Source organism: Phocoena phocoena, chromosome 19 (genome assembly GCF_963924675.1).
Source record: "Phocoena phocoena chromosome 19, mPhoPho1.1, whole genome shotgun sequence".
Classification (NCBI taxonomy): Eukaryota; Metazoa; Chordata; class Mammalia; order Artiodactyla; family Phocoenidae; genus Phocoena; species Phocoena phocoena.
The window spans coordinates 41,540,873-41,555,581 of NC_089237.1; the positions used below are offsets into that span (position 1 = coordinate 41,540,873).

Consider the following 14,709-nt stretch of genomic DNA (forward strand, 5'->3'; position numbering starts at 1 on the left):
TTCAGCCACCTCTTCTCACTACTAAAAGGGCAGCATCTCAGAGCTTGAGGAAGTAGGTGGGCCAGGACTTGCCAGGGTTCAGAGATGCGAGGTGGTGCTGGGAAACTTCTCCACCTCTAACCCCACACCTTGTAGACGGTATCTGAGAGATTAAGGGCTCTCTCTGGCTTAGGGCTCTGGTCCAGGTTGAAATGCAGGGACACTGACAACCATGGCAGCCACTGCAACCTTAGCATGGTGGTTTCCAGTCTGCTTATGAAAGCAGGTATTGAAAGGGAGGGGAAAAGACAAAAACAGGAGGACTCTGGATATCTATTGGTGGAGGCCACAGATAGAAAAGTCACAGTGACTCTGTGGACACTGCCCATTCACAGCTCACCAGCAGGACAGGGAAGTTACCTAGCATGTGTTCAGGGCTGATGGGAGTGGACAATCCAGTAAGGTGTCTCCCTGTCCTCAGGAATCCCTCTATCCTTCCATGAGAGTTGAGTCCCAGCTTCCCTCTCCTGACTCCACCTCCCCAAGTGGGAATTGGTGTGCACTGTGCTGGAGAGAAGCATCTTGCTTTTCAGGAGAGAATGAAATTGGATGGATGACACATCTCAATGACAAACAAGGCCCCAATCTTGGACTTGGGAACATGGGTTCCTGGTTCTCTAGAATCAGGCTGAGGGATTTGCTGACTTGAATTAGGACACAGAAAATGAAATGGGAACAGACATGGAGCTCCAAACATACTTAACAGCATAGGATATGAACCAAGGCAGCCCCCAAGCCAGGGCCCTCTCCCAAGAATGAGGTTGGCTCTGAGATCCTGGGAGGAAAAAAAGTATTTCAGGTGTTGCTATATGCTTGTGATGGAAATTAGAGAATTTGGATGCAGTCTGGATTATACAATTGTGATTCTGGGTCCCCCAGAGGTCTCAAGTCATAAAAATGCCCCTCATCTTTCAGTACTTGCCAAACAAGCAGATACCAAAAGAAAGGGGACCCATCTTTCATGGATGTCATTGGTAGTGTGGAAACAATACTTCATGGTGGTTATCTTCACCTCTGCCTGAACTCTGGAGGGTCTCTGAATATCTTATTTTGAGTCATACCCACAAGGCATCCTTGGGATTCTTAGCCTCTCTCCTTCCACCCTCTGTCCTCAGACAAATACGTCCCACCACACACCGTGCATCGGAATTTGACTACACAATCACACAATTGAGGGAAAGCTAAGTATACGTTTACTCTCCACCTAGTGGTAGCTAGGTAAAATTGCAGGCATAATGATAAAAAGGGAATGATCAACTCTACGTTGCTCACCTTCAAACCCAAACCTGTAAAGAGAAGGAGGGACCCAGATGCCGCAGGGACTGGGCAGATAATACAAATAAATGAAACAGGCCAGGTGAGAGAGTACAAGTATTGACAAGAGAGGCAACTCCTACGTAGTTCCAATTGATTGTCCTCTGTGGAAAATGCAAATGAGAGTTGCCTCAACTTCTGATTGTTCGAGAGAAACCAGACATTCTGATTTAATGTGAAACCTCCTGATTCTTAGATGGTGGCTGGATTTTCTTGAAAACACTAGGTGAGCTAAATAAAGCTTACAGTCCTCCGGTTTTCAAAGCTCTGCTGTACAGATGGTGACTGTCATCTCCCCTAACTGTGGAATTAGACTGCCACTCACCAGCCACCACTTGTAACTACAACAGAGGCATCGACTGCTTTACTACACACACACACAGCTGGACTCCCCAGCCGTGGAGAACAACTAACTCTACAGGAAGAAGCAGAAGGAACAGCTGAGCCACCCAGCCATGGCAGCAGGCTGGCCCCATGACCAGCTGCTGGCTGGTAGGCACTAAATGGCCGACTGCTCCTGCAGGAAGCCTTCAGGGCCTGGGAGACCTTTATCCGGCTCTGAAGCCAGGGCTGCTTCTCGAAGGACTTCCAAGTGCTCCTCGGCAGCTGACAGCGACTGGTCAATCCAATCCAGGCCCCCGGTCAGGTGGCAGGCATTCCTGGTCACCAGCACCAGATGACTGACAGACAGGAGCAGGGCAGTTGTCCTAGAAAAAACAACAGGATCAGGTTCCAAAGGATCTAAGGGACTTTGCCCCAAAGCCCAAAGGGATAAGAGTCTAGACTGGTGTTCCCCAAGCTGGAGTCCCTTCCTTGGGAGGTTGCTGAGTATGTAATTTAAAGAGGGTTCGATGCTCAAAGAAAGCTGGGAACATCTGGGTTAAACAAAGGTAACTGAAGCCCTTCTCAGATGATGCACATGATAAATCTCTAAGGGCAGAATGTAATACTCTGAGTCTCACTAACTTATTTAAGACCGGGAGCCCACTTTCTGCAACACATCCATCAACATCTCCCAGAAGAGGGTTTTGTGGGACAATTTGGATCTAGTCGATTGGATAAGCACATCCCCAGCTGCTGCCGCCTTGAAGACAGGATATTCGTACCCCACCTTGAGCATCACTTAATGATTCTGAATCAATGAGGCCCAGGGCTGGTTTACCGCATCCTAAAACATTTAATTGCAAACTAAATTGAGGAGGAGGCTTTTTTTTTTTTCAGTATTGAAAGATTCAGTGCAGAATATCTTCTATATAGCGAGTGTGCACAGCACATTTGGGAATGCATGACAGATGACTAGCCCATGAACACAGCTGGGCAGTAATAGGAGTGGGGTGGAGAGACCAACTGAGTTGCCGTGACCCACAGCCTGTCTGGCAATTATCACACAGTGGGCCTGTGAAACAGTCATATAAATCTGAGAGACAAAGGAAGATTTTTTTTTGTAAGTGGGTTTATAACTGGTAGAGGAACATAACAATCTCAAAAGCCTAAGTACACTCTGCGTATTAGGGGAGGATCATGAGAAAGGGGTTCCTGGGTACGTCCTGTGGAAGGTGAGCACAGCTTTAGCTGACCTGTCACTTGCATTCTCATTTCCTGCCCACCACCCGTACCAGCGACCCACTGGGCGGCACTCAAAGCTGAGGCATGTCTGCTTCCGGCACCCAAAGAGCAGAGAGAGCTATGGGCGAAGTGGGAGGGAGGGAAGGTGCAGATAGGACTTGGCCTGGGTGGACATTTAATCACAAAAATTCAAAATTTAAGACTGGCTCTTCCTCCTCTGGGGTTTCAGGAAGAGCCCTGGCGTCCAGCATCCAGCCAGGCTTCGTTCGCTGGTTGGCCGACCATTACCCAAAGCCCAGGCAGCCTTGGGAACCCACCAACACAGCTCTCTCCTCCACAACCCGAAGAGCCGACCTCACAGATCTGATAACACGGGGAGCCTCCAGCATGAAAAGACACTCGCCCACTCCACGCCTCTCACCGGGCATCCAGGAGCTTCGGGTCCAATGGAGGGTACATTGACTTCACAACATCGTCCACTCTGGGGGGGAGGCAAAAGGTTTTCAGTATTTTGCTCTTCTTATGGCCTTTTCTCCTTCCTTTCTTTCCTTACCCCTATGCTTCTCTTTTGATATTCCAGACCCAGTCTTTAGGGACTGTAACTGCATTCTCAGACAGGGACTTAAACAGAAAGACTTAAGATTCAGTTTAGAGAATATTTCTTCTGGTTTTGTTTAAGCTCCAATGGTCTAAAAAGTACAAGTTCCCACATCTGGAATGATATTCAAGATATACGACTACATTTGGACTTCCCTGGTGGCGCAGTGGTTAAGAATCCGCCTCCCAATGCAGGGGACACGGGTTCGAGCCGTGGTCCGGGAAGATCCCACGTGTCGCAGAGCAACTAAGCCCACGTGCCACAACTACTGAGCCCGCGTGCCACAGCTACTGAAGCCCGCACACCTAGAGTCCATGCTCCGCAACAAGAGAAGCCACCGCAATGAGAAGCCCTCGCACCACAACGAAGAGTAACCCCGGCTCACTGCAACTAGAGAAATCCCGCGCACAGCAACGAAGACCCAATGCAGTCAAAAATAAATAAATAAATTTTTTTTTAAAAAAGATATACTACTACATTAAAATAGCATATTGCCAAACAATATGTAAAGTCTGATTGACCTCATTTGTAGAAAAATGAATAAACAAAAGCTGTGAAATGCAGTGGGCAGGGGTAGTCTGGAGGAACACTCACCAGTCAACAGTGATTACCTCCAGGAATTAGGATGGGGTGGAATTCGGGGGTCCTTCACTTTTCAGATACTCTATTTCTGCAGTGTTTTCACTTTTACAAGTGTTTATTACTTTTACATTTAATTTTTAAAAAATGGTTAAAGGTAGTTATATAGAACACTAAAAAAACCCTCCAAGTTTAATTCGGGTTCAAACTACTCCATTGGATTTCTTTTAGCACACGGTACAGTTCATGGTTAATTTTCTTTTAATCAAATTCTAGAAGGAGCTACTACTCATTCTCATTTACATGGTTCCAGGTTTTCATCCAAATCCTTGCTCTTGGACCACCTGATAGTCAAGAAGCAAAAAATAACGATGTATTGTTTGATTCCCAAAGGCACTTGAAAACAGATGTCCTTGAAAGTCCTTGTCTTGGGACTGAGGGGCTGGTGCGGAAGTACAGAGGTGTGGTCACTCAGTGCCCATCTTAGCCGGCCCCTTTCTCTGCCCTGCAGCTGAAGCCACTCTTCTTGAAACTAACATGCTATCAACACACTATATGAAACAGATGGAGCAAGAAAAACAGTGGAGGCAAAAAACGGCCCGAAGGTGAAAGTGTGAGGGCAAAAAGAGAAAGCAAGGCCCCTGATTGATTTATGGCAGGGATCATTCTGGAAGCAATCCAAGGTGCTCTGTAGGACGGGCCAGTGAGCACCAGGTGAGGTCTGCCCTCTGAGCGATGCCACACCCTGTCTCTAGCACCACTGCTAATCCTGACCACCCAGGACTTCACTGGGACTCAGAAATCTCAATCTCTTTCCTCCTCCGAGCCCTCCTGGCGATGCTGCCTTGTAACCTGGGGTCATGTGAATTCGTCTGGCCCCTGGGATGGCTCTCAGAAGTAACAAGAAGCATGAGGAAGGTCCAGCAGATATGAGCAATGCAGCCTCTACCAATCACGGGAGGCCAGAGGAAGGTCTGGTGCCTGCCTGCCCAGAGCCTGGGTCGGAGGGTCTTCAGGCCGAGGGCCCACCTAGGCTGATGCCACTCAAGTAGCCACACCCACCTGGGGCAGCTCCAGAGAAAGCCAAGAACTCTTCGGGATTATCTCCCTCCCACGTTCTCAACTCACTGAACTCCCTGGACAGAGTTCAAGTGTACCAACTCTTTCATGTTCCCTCCAAGGGCTGGTTCCTCGTGATCTACCCGAGGCCACGGCAACGTGGAAAGCGAGGACCCCTGGAACTTCCGAGGCTGATTAAAAAAACCCTCCTCAACTCGGAAAAACTCCCAACTCAGGCACATCCACGTGCCAGCCACCAGATGGCAGCACCAACTTAGTACCACCCTTCCCTCTAAGAGAAGGGCTTTATTTTCTTCACAAGATCGAGCCCAAATGAGGGGGTGGAGCTGTTGACTACAATCCTGCTGCTTGCCTCCCACGTGGTATTCTGCAGACAGCCTGGAATTTGGGAGATCTGAATGATCTCTTCACCTCCCACCCGGTCCTGGAGGCTGCTGGCTGGGCCCTGGATGGGGCCGGGGGTGACAGCACAGAGACAAGGAGCTGGTCTACAGTACAGACGCCAGCCAGGAGGTCACTGCACACAGGGGTGTGGGCACCAGTGGGAAATGTGCTTGCTGGCCCGGATCCCAGGAAGAAGGTGTGGCAAAAGGAAGGAAAGCAGCCCCGGCTGGCATGGGACCGAGGAAGAAGGAGCCAGTCAGCACTAGTCATATGCTGGCATTTCCCAAAAAGCCTACAGGCGGGGGCACTCTGGAGGGGAGGGGAGCCGTTTGACACCGCCTTAGCCTGAAAGCCTCCCAGCGTCTAAACCCTCCTGGGTGCCCTGGGAATGTGTAGGACATAAACCACTCAAGTTGCCCCTGGAGTGTCTCAGGAGAGCCTGGTCTTTCCCCCATCTCAGCTGCTGGCCCCTCCCCTCCCCCCTCCCCCGAGGAGTATGGGGACCTCACCTGGGGCTGATCCGCTTGGCCACCACAATGATGTCACTGACACTGGCTGAGGTCTTCATCTTGGCCCCCGAGCCCATTGTCATGGCAACAAGTTTTTCCGTGAGAGTGTGACAGATCTACCACAGCAGGGAGGAGAGAGGTGATCAGGAGGGACCCAGCTCCCCCGAGGGCTTCTGCCAACCCCACAAAGCCAAACACGCCCCCCATCTCACAGCTGAGCCCCCTAACCTAACGGACAGATTGAAGTGAAAAGTACACAGAGATGAGAGGAAATGGGATGGAAGAGGCAAACCCCAGGACACGGCCGGGTGAGGAGGGAGGGGTGGGAACCTCAGATCAGGGTCAGGGTTTCGGCTTAGAGAAGTCTGAGCTGAAATAATCTAAGAAAAATCATGTGCTCTAATTTCACCTTCTCACTTAAGGGCAAAAACCTATTTTCTCTCTCGATTCCTTCACCTCCTGGCTTCGTCTTCCAAAGCGATAAAGATCGCCAGGGGCACCCTCAGAACTATGGACGGACAAAGGGCAACTGTTCCCTTTAAGCACATCCTCCAAAAGTGGAACTTATTTCAGCACTTTTCTAGGGTAACATTTTCCCAGGTTTGTCAAGATGATGATAAAAGGGCCTTGGAAAAAAAGCAGGAAAACAGCAAGACTAGGACACGTGGCCTCTTTCATCGTCCACCAACAATGCTGGCCGCCCCCAAAGCTTTGCTCCCCACTTTCGCACCTCCCCGATGTCGGAACCTGGATGTGCTTCAGGCCCTGGCAAAGAAGTTCCATCACTTGCCTTATACTTGGGGCTGGAAAAGAGAGGCAGAAAGAAGCCCAACAGCCCACCAAGGATCGGGATCCCAAGAGGAAGATGAGAGTCTCTCCTTTGATCTAAGGATCTCAGGATGGACCACTGAGTCCAATCCAATAAGACACCTTCTGGCTGATTTAACCCACACCTCAGCTGTCATTCATTCCCCCTCCTCCAATAGGCAAGGGCAGGGGACAAAAGCCAGAGCCAGGACACATCCTGGTTGGGAGAAGGGGGATGTAATATGGTGTCATTGTTCTAGACATTAGACCCATGTATCTCCATCTATAACCACATCTATACCCCCAAGAGATTCTTGGGATTCAATAATAAGCCTGGACTCTGGGACAACAATGTCCCACCAGGCTCTTCTTTGTCCCCCAAGAGAACAGCTGAAGGAGAGGTGGGATGAAAGACTTTTTAATATTTTGTACTGAATGACACTTAAAGCTGTCTTTTTTGAAATCTTGAATAATCGCTAGACAGAAAGAGAAATGTATGGTTCGCCAGGTTACTGAAATGAACGATATTTGCCATTGGCCAAACATTTCAATATTATTATTATCCTATTAAGTAGGAGAGCGTCAGGCAAGAATTGAAAACCAAATGCCAAAACTGTAAAAATCACCCCAAACTATAAAGATTTCCCCAAATGCAAATTGGATGCAACTCTCCACCCTGTCCTGGAGGCTGCAGGCATTAGAAGAAAAAAGTCTGCCTTCAAGTTCAAGTACTCACAGTTTGGCGCTTTTTTAACACTGACTGTCCCGTTTGGCTGACTACTGTCACAGTCAAAGAGGGCTGGTGAACTTTCTAGTAACTGCAGAAGCCCCAATACAGAACTCAACTTGCTGTCGGGGGCTGAGCTCTCCGTTCATGAAAGAAAGTGCCCAGGAGAAGCTGAGAAGCCCCGCCTCCCCCTAAACACAGTCTCTATTCTGCACACAGCTTTCTCTACGGTCAGTGAAAATGTGGTTTGTGACTGCCTGTATGAGGACCAGGTGGAAAGGGCCTTGAGAATTCTAAAGCAGAACAGACCATCCAGGGGCAGCAGAAGTGAACAGTAGAAACTCCAACTGTCAGGCATGTTACAAAAGGGCCTCCTGCACAGGTCAGCGCTCTTCCCAAAGTTCCTTCCCCTCGGACAGTCTGTGGACACGGATGCTTTGGTGAGCACCCCTTATCCTCCTGGGGAAACCGCAGAGTATTACCTTCAAGATGGCAATGCAGTGGGACATGAGACCCCTGGGGAGACAAGAAGCATTTGTCAGTACAGGCCCACCTCCCTCCAGCCACCACCTCCGTGCTTCATCCAGTTCTGACCAGTGGGCACAGCTGGACACCACCTGAGAACAGGGGTGCCCCAGCGATTAAACGAACAAGCCCAGGAGCTAAACCAGGAGGCACCTTCTGTCCCGTCTTTCCCTTTCCTCTCCCGCACCCAACCATGCTGTTTTAGAGCCCTGAGCTTCTGAGACTGTTTCCTCCACCCAGGGAATCCTTCCCGGTATCCTCAGCCTGGGTGGTCCGGTGGTTAAGACTCCGCACTTCCACTGCAGGGGGCACGAGTTTGATCCCTGGTGGGGGAAGTTCCGCACGCCGCACGGCGCGGCCAGAAAAGGACCCAGGACAAAAGGCACCCACTCTGGGAAAGCCTTCACGAAATCCAGCCCCACCTCTGGCCAGGCAGCTCTAGACGCCACCTCCTCCACGTGCCCGCTGCACCGTGCACAGAGACCCCCCCCTCCATCATTTCTGAAATACTGTATTTTAGTAGAATTCTGCCTCCACCGCCAGTTCCATAGCTGCAGCGCCTGGCCCAGAGCCCGCACATCACACCTGTAAACATCTGCCCAGTGAATGAACGGCTGAGTGACAGGAAAGGGAGCGGCACACCCTTCTCAAGCTACAGCATCTCCTGGTGGGTGGAGGGATCTCCGAGGGAGACACCGGAGACAAAGGTAGCATCCCTGGAGCCTGAGGGTCAAATTCACAGGCGCCCCAAGGATAACCCAAGCACATCAGGGCGACTTTAGAATAACTCTGCCTCACATCTATGGGCCTCAGTGTTCAGGTCTACGAAATGGGGAGAGCAAGGACAAACACTGTGGTGTCATAGTCTAAGTTCCCTCCACAGTGAAGGCAGGGGAAAGAGCGGCAAATGACACAGAGCTCCTCGGTGCAGTGACAGCGCTCCTGGGCACTCAGTCAAGGGCTCTGGAAAAGGCGGCCACGCGAGGGCACCCAGGAGCCTGGGTCGTCCTCCCCAGGCGGCTGCAGGAAAGCAAATGGTCCCCAAGGCCTTACGAGGCATCTTCAATCCAGTCTTCGTTCTCCAGAATGGCCTCGATGTGGGGGTTGGTGATGACGACATCGTCCAGTTCTAGCTCTGAGGGCTCAGACTGGGTCTCCATGGCGCCGATGAGGTCCACAATGGGCCTGGAAGGAAAGCCCAGCTAAGTGGCTTCAAGATGGACGACCGCTGCCGACTCTCCTCATCGAGGCCCACATATCCGCCCGAAAGGATAAAGGGAGGGAGTAAGTTAAAGCGGGGACTTGCCCTGGAGCCAAACCTGAGGCTAGTGGGACTGCACTGTGGGCAGGGCACATGGCTAGACAGTGAGTCAGGGAAGTAGGGGCACGAAAACACAAGAAAAGTGATACAGAACAAGATGCGCCATTAAGAGAAAGGCAGGGCTACGACCACAAGAATTACAGAGATGTACTCCACAGGGCTGCTCCTGTGGGACAAAATCATATCCGTTTGTAACTTATTCGCCCTTCACACCTACCTTTAATGGAAAAGCTAAAGTTCCTATTACTCAAACCGACCTGTTCTGCAGAATCAACTCCTGGGAGCGACCTTGGTCCACCGGCACGGCCCCATCCCCTCCAAGTTATACTAGAGAAGCGGGTGAAGTAAAAATACCTCCTACTTTACAACAGGGTTCTTGAAAACATGAGACGCCACAGCAGAGCTTTCCTGGGTCCTACAAATGGGCACTGACTAATTATTAACCACTCAACAGAGATGATGACAGGATTCAGATAGAGGGGTAAGAGAAACTAAGGGTTTAGTGGCCAGGGTCCCTTGGGATCTATCCATTAAACTATCCCTAAACTGAAAATGGCATCTTGCTTAAAAGTATGTTTCTCATGAAGAAATCCGAGCAGAGAGAGAAGCAATCCTATGCTGGGGTTTCGCAGCCCCAAGTGTCTGTTGCTTAGATGTGTGGCTGGAACGTGGGCATTGGATTTCTGTTCCTATGAGTTTGGCTGGAAAGGGATTTGGCCTGTCCAAATGCTAAGTGAGGTGGCCAGTTTGGGAGAGATTTGTGCTAGGTGAACATGTTCAGAGACAGAGTCCGAGGCGGCTCAGGATGTTGGGGGAGCTTGAGGACCATTATTAAGCTCTGAGGTCTTTACAGGGAAGGACAGCCTTTGGGTACCATTTTAGAGGTAAAAAGCTGAACGACAGTTGCCCAGCACCAAACTTCTTTTTCTTTTGTCGGGGCCCCAGGGCACAGCCCCTCTCTCCTCCTTCCCCTCCCTGGGCCACTCACTTGGAATCATAGCGCTGCAGGAGATCTCGAGGCCGGCAGTAGCGCTGCCTGCAAACCACCACCAAGGCTGCAAATGAGGCCAGAAAGATGGTGGCCAGCACACCTATGGCAACAATCACCACGGTCTCCATGCTTCCAGGTGGCTCCCTCAGTCCCGGTCAATCCCCCGCATGGGCTGAAGCTGGAAAGACACAAGGGCAGAGCAGCCTGGTAAAGAAGCAACGCTAAGTAGTGTGGTGGTGGGGTCCTCCCCGTTGGCGGGTTGACAGGGAGGGCAGCTAGGTCCCCCGAAGTCACCTGGAGAGACCTGAGGGCCTGAACAGAATCAAGACCCATGCCCCAAATTTGATCTTTTTCTTTACTAAAAGTGTTTGCTCCCCAATTAAACGGGGATGGCCTTTTCAACCTGGAACAAAAGGAAACATTGCCACTAGCACTGTTGTTTTCACATCTGCCCCAGGCGCATGAAAGAACACCCACCTAAGAAGAAGGGTGGGACTGTAGCTCCTGAGGGTCTACCCTGTGCCAGGCACTTGGTATGTGTTCACTCTTCTAACGATCCTATGAGGTGGGTAGCAGTATCCCCATTTTACGGTTGAGAAAACTGAGGTCCAGAGAGGTTACGTAATTTGTCCAAGTTTACGTACGTAGTCAGGAAGCAGAAAGCCATCCACTCAAACTGAGATGGACGTTCAGCTCCCTTGTCCTTTCTAAGGAGGAAAGAGGATTCTAAAAATTCTGGGGAAAGTTTCGATTGTGAGTTTCAGCGCTGGAAACTTACAACTGGTATTAAAGTGTTTGTTGCCTATTCACTGCCTGTTTTCATTTAGGTCTTTCTTTCACACCTATCTTAAACTCATAAGCTAGAGGAACAATGGCATCTCAGGGAAGCATGTATTCACAATGTTATTTCATTGCAGGTCTCCTACTTGTGTCCTTTTGAGCAAGTCTTCTCCCCTCTCTGGGCTTTTATTTTTCCACCTGCAAAAAAGGGTGCTTTGACCTAGAATTCTGACTCCAGGACAGTACATCTTCTCTGTTTGGATTTAATGCTATGTTCTATGTCTTGGAGGGTCCAAATGCTCCTGATCATCATTCAATAAGTATTTATTGTTCATTTACTATGCACCAAGCACTGGACTGGATTCTGGAGATTGGAGATAAGTAAGACATGGGCCCCAAAACCTGTGGAGCTGGGGGGAGAGGCAGACAGGCAGACAAACCATTTCAACTCCGTGTGCCTGTGTCACATGCAGAAGTACACAGAAAACAGAGTGCCAGTGCTTACATGCCACTGTCTAGGAAAGCTTTCCTCCCAGGGCAGGTGATGCTTGAGCTGGGTTTTGAAGGATGAGTAGGAGTTTTCCAGGGGGACTTCACTGGCACAAAGTGCCAAGGAAGCCTTCTCAGAGGACTCACAGAGCTGCTCTCCCACGTGATGTTCACTTGCCCACAAGGGTAAGAAGGCTGGGATCTACCTTTTTCATCTCTGCATCTCTGTGTTTGGGGCGGCGGGCGAGGGATCCTGCGTCATTTCTCTAGATGTGTTTCTCTATACTATCCCTCCTAAAGGACTACCTCCTTTAGCCCTTTGTCTTTCCTCCTTCGCTCACTTCTCACTCTCTTCATTTTTCCCTGTCTCAGCTTTCCTCTCCACCCCTCCTTCTCTTTTCCCCCTCCCCTCCTCTCTCGATTTCTCGGTGTTTCCCTTCCCCTCCCCCTCCCTCTGCCCCAGGTCTCCAAGACCACCCGCTTTGTTTCCTGTCTTCCTGTGCGTTTCGGGTGTGTTTCCCTGAGTGTGTAGGAGCTTTTCTGTGAGTTGTTGCTGTCTCCCTCCGTGATCGGTCTGTACGAGTGTTTCTTCGTGTGTTTTCTTCTTTCTTTGTGTATTCTCCTCTGTGAGTTTCAGGATGAGTTTTTCTGTTTCCCTCTAGCGGGTTCTAAATCCGCAAGGATAAAACAGACCCAAGATCCCCCTCCCTCCCCCTGCGCGGCCACCCAGAACACCCACGCCATACCCAGGACCTAGGGAGGGACCCCCACGCGCCCCGGCTCACGCCACGCGGGGCTCGATGGCTCCGGGGCGCGCAGCTCCGCCTTTCCCCCTCGCGGGCGCCGGGCTCCCCTCCCCCTCTTCTCCCGCACCCCCGCCCGTCCCGCGCACCCGGCTCCAAAGGGGCTGGCGGGGGGCGGCCCGCGGAGAGCCCCGGTCCCCAGCTCCGCGGCGCGCCGGGCTCACCCACCTGAGGCTGCGGCTCCGGGACGCAGGCGGGGGCGCTCCCGCGGCCGGGCCCCCCGCGATGGCAAAGTCCGGGCGCGGGACTGGCGGCCGTCTGCGAGCGGGGCATGCCGGGAAGGCAACGAGATAAGTCCCGGCGGCCAAACCCCCGGAGGTGGTGCGGGCGGGGGGAGCCGCCGGCCGAGCATCCAAATCCCCCGCTACCAGGCGCCGCCGTCACCGCCAGGCCCCCGGGGCCGCGGAAGGCCCGGGCAGCTGTGAGGCTGTGGCTCAGCGACCCGACAGGCGGTTCCCGCGCCCCCGCGGAGGCCGGGCCGTGGCGGGGGGGGGGGGGGGGGCGGGGAGGACGCGGAGGGTCTGGCCGTCCAGTGGGGGTGGGGAGCGCCAGGCGTCTCCAGAGGGTAGCTGGACCGGGAGCGAGTCTGCTGTGCTACCCGCTGTCTGGTTCAAATCCTGGCTCTGCCACTCACTAGCTTGTGGGCAACTTATTTCACTCCTTGGTACCTTGGTTTCTTCCTCTGTGAAAGGGACTACGACTTGTAAGCATCGTGAGTTAGTTAAATGCCACGATGCATGCAATGCTGGGCCCAGGGTCAGTGGGAATCAGTGAGCCACGCTGGGCAGTGACAAGCAGGCCCACCCCTACCAACTGCCTAGCCAGGGACAAGAGTATGAATGCAGGACCCTGGTTGGCAGTCCTGCCCCTTCCGTTCAAACCCTACTCCATCCCATACCAAAGGGGGACTCACAGTGCATTCATAGGGACACAGCCTCCACCCTGCAATGAGCCATCCCTCAGGCCTGAAGATGCCCACGACAGGCGGTGCCAGCTGCCTTGGAAGGATGGAGGTCCACACAGCCCCTGGAAGCAGGCTGGGGGCCGTTTGAGCAGGGATTTCCGGTGTCCAGAGTACCAGGAGCATGGTCTAGAAGGATCATGGTCATTCTCCCTTGGCTCGAACTCCTAGCCCTGTGAGGAAGAGACAGGACCAGAGCAGGACCAACTAAAGCCTGGGGCCCAGGTAACCAGACTCAGGTCAGTACTGGTCATAAGTACCGAAGGATGCAGACCAGGTCCCAGGCGCTTAATGTAGGCTCTGCAATCTTGTAGCCCCTAGGCCACATCCAGCCCACAGAGGTATTGTTTTGGCTTACAGTTTTTAAAAACTCAAATTAGTTGCCAACATTTTAAAAAATCAGGAATTTTACTTATACCTCTAGATTTCTAGCTTCTCTGGAAAATGCATAAGCTCTCTCAAAATGCAGCCCATATTCCATTGGGTGCAACCGTCAGTAAGAGAGGGGAGGCTGAATTTCCAGGCCTGTTTTTCCGGCCTACCCCCTCTCCTGCTGGGTGCAACATACACTCTATGCACGTACACTTCGCATTCGTTTAAGGGCCTGGCCCTATGGAGCTGAGGTTACCCACCATTGGCACTCAGGAGCGAGAAGGTTGAGCAATGATTTTATTACCCTCCAAAGGGCTTTCATGGAGAAGTTACAATCCGTGTAAGGAAAATGGGCTGACGGCAAAGCAGCAAACATCAGAATGGGTGACTGGGGACAGTAAATCTCCATGCGTTGGGGATACTGTGAGAAGAATGGAGTGCTGTTTTTGTCTTGGGTGGTTTAGACACCTGTGACTCTGTGGGAGAGATATAAAAGAAAGCCTTAACCTTGGCAGGGGGGTTGTAAGTGGAAAAGAATTACCAACACAAACAAAAACAACCAAACGGAAAAATCTCAGCTGCTGCCTGGAGCTGACGGTGCCAATGCCCCAATTAACCACCCACTACCCAGCTGTAGGGAGGACAGGGTGGCACTAAGGTTGAGCCAGTGCCTTTCCTAGTCAGCTGCGTCCCATCATTCTAGTAACTCCTGCCATCCCAGTGCCCCTTGAAGTCCCCCCAGATGGACCTGGAAAGAACTTGGGAGTACTCAGTGTTCTGACTTGCAAGCAATAGAAATTGGTCGCTTGTCCCACGTGGAAAGGGATCTTGTTGAAAGCACCTGGGGTGTTCACAGAATCCGCG

At 51.7% G+C, this 14,709-nt stretch overlaps 1 protein-coding gene across 1 annotated transcript; it reads right to left on the reverse strand.

Moving 5' to 3' along the window:
- Positions 1-1,528: 1,528 nt before the first annotated feature.
- TMEM98 (transmembrane protein 98) lies at positions 1,529-12,759 on the reverse strand. Its single transcript, XM_065897642.1, has 7 exons — positions 12,681-12,759; positions 10,438-10,618; positions 9,182-9,313; positions 8,086-8,119; positions 6,070-6,185; positions 3,341-3,400; positions 1,529-2,060 (listed from the first exon to the last, which is right to left on the reverse strand). Exons 2-7 carry the CDS (start codon positions 10,566-10,568, stop codon positions 1,853-1,855), a joined length of 681 nt encoding a protein of 226 aa, XP_065753714.1. The 5' UTR covers positions 10,569-10,618; positions 12,681-12,759; the 3' UTR covers positions 1,529-1,852.
- Positions 12,760-14,709: the final 1,950 nt, after the last annotated feature.